Raw genomic sequence first — 5,035 nt, 5'->3', positions numbered from 1 at the left:
GATTTTCAGTACAAATCGGCAATTTCATACTTTAACCCCTATTATTTTGTCAATAATCCATGACAACAAAATCAAACAAATGCTACAAAACAAAAAACCAAGTGGCCAAGTACCGCTTATATTTTAACCCACAGATCTATAGCGTAATCCTAAGGTCTGTGTTTTAACCGAAATTTTTTTTAATAAAGCTGTATGGCCGGTTGCAAGACTATTAGGCCAATTTAACCAATCAGGAGGTCGTAGTTGTCATATTTGATATTTTAATTAGCAAAAATACGACGTTCTTTTTTTTGAACCTCATTATAGTTCTGTGTACAGAACTATCTAATACGCATTATCTGTGTACCGACCTATGAAATTTTTCAGTTCAATAGCGAGTACCATAGACAAAAGAATTTTGATTCAAAACTAAACTGATATAGCTTAAGAAATTATAATTGAAAGATTGAAGTACAGGAGCAGAAAAATATAATAACATGCATTAAGGGCAAGGAAGTATGCCATAGTTTTGTATAAAAATTTAGATGATCGAGGTATGAAAAGCGTATTTGTCTAGTCACCGTATAGCCATATAGAATACATATAGCATTAAACTTGAATGCAATGTTTTCATTATAACGTACACTGGGCGTTTACGTGATCATAGGAATATTATTGTTTGGGTCTGAATCAGTTCACATATGATGTACATTTTGATATGCGCGGGGCCTACTTTGGTGACCTTTCGACCTCTATTACTTCAGATCACATAAAATTATGCTATTTTTTTTTTTTAAATTAGTAGCAGTAGAGCTCCTTGTGAAAGAGTTACCTTATCTATTTCTGCCGCTAAGCACTAATGTCAGCATTACTGTGTGACGGTTTTGAAGGGTAAGGGTGCTGGTGAAATTACAGGCACATGGGACTTGTCAACTTATGTCTCAGGGTGACGATGACGGGCGCAGTGGCAGTGCCCCTCAGATTTTTGCGATTTAAAGCTCTGTGTGGCGCTGTAACTGTTGTGAACACGCGTGTAGCTTATCGTTAGGCGCACGCCTTGTTCGCTCCATCACTTGATATTAAAAAAATAATAATTGCAAAACCCTTTTTGGGCGTAGGCCATTCCATCCTTTACTACTTGTCCCTGATTGTAGCCATGGTTAATGTAAATTTGCAATTGAGCGTTAATGTAATATCATTTCCAGGTTCTCCAACGTGACGGTGACATTCTCCACGCGTTGCTGCGAAGAACAGCGCCCGCAGTCTACAGACATCTGATGAAACACAAAGTGGAGCCTGTGCTCTATGCTACCGAGTGGTTCCTGTGTGCGTTGACCCGTACTCTTCCCTGGGATAGCCTGTTGAGAGTTTGGGACTGCTTCCTTTGTGAAGGGGTTAAGGTACATATCGCCATAGCTTTTACAAAAATGTGTGACAACATTTAGGATTTTGTCCACGGCAACGGAAGAATGAGACGTGTTTAAACAGCCAATAGGGTATTGTCATTGAGATATTTTCTCATGCTTAGTTGAATATCGAAATATTATTGATTCGTTAAGTAATCGTTATAGATTTTTTTATATGAAAAAGTTAATGCGCATATGACCTCCATCTCTCTACAATGGACGAAGGAGCACGCCTAAATAATGCCTATTTACTCGCGCCTTGAAAAGACCTAAGTTATAGTGTTCAGGGAATAAGTTCGCTGGCAGGTATTTCCACTCGCAATGGAGTCCATAGCCGTGAAACGTGAAGTATAATAATAACTATTTTGTAAAAAAACTGATCTCAAAAGTTAGTGGAATTACATTTATTTGCTAAGTTTTATTGAAATCGGTTGCCGAAAAGTGTGCGAAACAGGATTCATGCCCAAGTTTGCAGTCCTTAAATTGAATATTTTCTTCAAATTTAAACGGGACCAATACGAGGTACCCTCTTTCCAACAAAAAAAAATCATCAAAATCGGCTCACAAATAAGTAATTCCGTAGCATAAAATAACCAATCTAATTGAGATCCTCCTCCCTTTTCAAGTCGGTTGATTAAAGTAATAGAGTACTCAAAAAACATCTTTATTGCCAGGTTCTATTCAAAGCAGCGTTAGTGATCTTAGCAGGTGCCCTAGGCTCTGCCAAAGTCCGTAAACGCGCGTCCGGCCTATGCGAGACACTAGAAGTACTACGACACCCGCCAGAGAGCATATTGACGGAGGATTATCTGATGTACCACATGCAGCGCCTTAACCTTACTGAGGAGGACTTTGAATTTGAGCACCAGAGGCAGACTGCGCGAAGACGGGCTATGGCTAATAGAAGGTGAGGTGGTCTTCGTCTTTTTTCAAATGTTGTAACAGTCTGTCTTTTTTGAAGATGGAATAAAATGACAGTTCATTGTGCAAAAATGTTGCCCGCTTGCACGCTTGCAAGCAGCTAGTGATTGCAGTCGATAAATATTCTATCGACTATCGACTGACTGTTGGTTACGCTTCTGAAATAGCCGAACTTTGAATCATCATTGGTCTATTATTCGTCCAACTGCTGGGGACGTATCCATTCGAATTGTTAGTTTTTGAAAATTCATGCATAAATTTAGAAGTATGTCTATCAAAAATATAAATAGGATTCAAATTATACATAATTGAAACTACGACGACGACTACGTTATTACAATGTGTATTACTAAAAATTGATTTCGATTCTAATAGACCAACTGTCAAAATAGGAATAAATAATATAATAACGCAACTAGTAATCATTAGAACGTCGTATCATTCACAACTCAATCGTTTTTGGCAAAATTTTAACTACTTTTTTTCTTGATATTTGGACATGATAGGTCGATGTTGAAGTGACGCAGTAAAAGCTGCAATGCAAGAATTTTCCGTTTAACACCTACTATTAAGTTGGAGAACAAAAGACTGGTACGGAATTAGTATGGAGCTTGGTACTTTATTCCCAGAAAATATTTAACCAGATTCAAAATTTTTAGCTAGATACATATAAGCTTGAAATAAAGAGTTTATCAAAATAATAAAAAAAAATATTGTGACCTGCATTTTTTTATTTATTGATTTAAAACAAGTGTGGTAAATATGTTAAATTAATTAATTACCAGTGACACTGCGATACTAAAAATGTCCAAAAAGCAGCAACACTTAAACGCTATAATATTCAAAATCTTAATTCTAATTGGCTAATTAATATGTTTTGTTGTTTTTTCCCCATTGTTTCCGTAAAGGAAAAGGCAAAGGTTTGACACCCTAAATCGTAACAAGAATGACATTAACATCTGATGATCTGTCAATTTTTTTTATGGCATTGGCACATTAGCCAAAAAGTTACATACAAATCCGTACCGTTTCATGGGAATGCGTTCCATTTCGTGGGATTGCATTCCGTTTTACTTTACATAGTATTAAAAATCCCTAACGATCTTCTGGAAATTGCAGGTCAAAAATAATTTGTTTTTAGTTCAGACTTTCTAGATTTTGAGAGCTCTTTACAAAAAACCAACTAATAGCCTGGTTAAATTTTCCATTTATTTTAGTACAACTAAAGGAACAACACCTTTCTCAGACAAACTAATAAGAATTGTATTATACGAGTATATACGGATATAAGTTAAAAAGTTCTATGTGCCTGTAATTACACCAGCACCTTCTTACCGTTCAAGACCGAAGCATTACACTTAAGATTCCTTTTCAGTGGCAGCTGATTCAGCGACTGCTCCTACAAGCGTTATTCGAAGAATAACGCTAGGGACATCTTCAACACGCTATAAGCGACTCTAAAGAACTGCGACTGATCAAACATTACGTGAAGTGATAGTGTACCATCGGTATACAAAGTGCAAGTGTGTTCTAATTTTGTTGGTAAGTGTATCTTATATATCTTTTGAAATTGTTAGGTTATGTTGCGATTGGGCGTCTATATATCGAGTCTGCCTTTCTGGATTAAATGCAACACTAGACAACCATTTATTTCAACTCCTGGTGAAAAAAATATTTACAAATAGTTTAATGTAATTTTTAAAGGCATGTAGTGAATGGCAAACCTTTGACTCCTGTATTGTGCCTAAGTGGATTTAAATTGCGAGATAAAGTTTGCCATTCAGCGTCCTACGTTATTGGATGTGGATAATCTAACAAAAAAATGTCATCTACCTGGTGTAGCTTATATACAGAATAATTAAGTACCAGTATTTTTGTCTCATTTTGGTACCAAATTAGGAATATCACACCAAACTTCCATATAAAAACAAGTCTGTTTAAAATATCTTTGCATGCATGAGTAGTTATTAGCTTTATTCTCGAATTTCCAGCACGATTACTATATGTATATCGTAATCGTATGTTTATTAAATATATTGCTAGTTGACTATCAAACATGTTGAGTCAACCTGTTGAATAAGTTTGTTAGTGAATAGACTGCGAGCTATTTGTGTTTGGTGCAATTAAACTAGAGTGCTAGAGTTTTTGTGAAGAAAATAAACAGTATTGCACTGCTCCAAAAGAGAAAGTATTAGGTGTGTGTATTATTATTATCTATACTAATAAAGTGTGGGCCATTCACTGTCCTAATTGTTAGGTGATATATTGTCTCGATACTATTACAAACCTATTACTGGAACTGTGAGTGCCCAGCTTTATATTCGTTAATCATAATTATTATCCCTTAATTTATTATTTTTTTTAATAAAACATTTTTTATAAATAAATAGCAATAAGTGAACTGTATTGAAAAATTGTAAAAAAAACACAAAATTCATAATATTATAACAATGTGATAAGTATCTGTAATTATTATAATTACATATCTTGTTTAGTATTGTAAATACAAATAAACATATTCAAATTATTGTAACTGCAAAAATGTTATAAAATTTTTTTGACTGTGACAAAACAGTACAATTAGTTTACTGTGGTATTGGTTTCACGAAAAACGTACAAGGCAGTTAGTTGTCATACAACTATAAAATCAGTATTTTTATGTAAAAAACATTAATTCCATTTTCATTCCTATTTAATTGTTAGATGATTTATAATTGATATCTCGCAGT

At 34.7% G+C, this 5,035-nt stretch overlaps 1 protein-coding gene across 1 annotated transcript in view; it reads left to right on the top strand.

Annotated features, from left to right (window-relative positions):
* Positions 1 to 4,463, top strand: part of LOC113225389 (TBC1 domain family member 10B) — a 36,235-nt gene extending 31,772 nt beyond the window's left edge. Inside the window, exons 5-7 of the mRNA XM_026457687.1 lie at positions 1,185 to 1,379; positions 2,060 to 2,292; positions 3,682 to 4,463. Of these exons, the coding sequence (XP_026313472.1) occupies positions 1,185 to 1,379; positions 2,060 to 2,292; positions 3,682 to 3,691 (438 nt within the window). The 3' untranslated portion in view covers positions 3,692 to 4,463. The remainder of the gene's footprint in view (positions 1 to 1,184; positions 1,380 to 2,059; positions 2,293 to 3,681) is intronic.
* The last annotated feature ends 572 nt before the right edge of the window (positions 4,464 to 5,035 follow it).

The sequence above is a fragment of the Hyposmocoma kahamanoa genome, unplaced genomic scaffold (assembly GCF_003589595.1).
Source record: "Hyposmocoma kahamanoa isolate Upper Pololo Valley unplaced genomic scaffold, ASM358959v1 160, whole genome shotgun sequence".
In the NCBI taxonomy this organism is placed as follows: domain Eukaryota; kingdom Metazoa; phylum Arthropoda; class Insecta; order Lepidoptera; family Cosmopterigidae; genus Hyposmocoma; species Hyposmocoma kahamanoa.
This window is presented reverse-complemented; position numbering and strand designations above follow the sequence as displayed.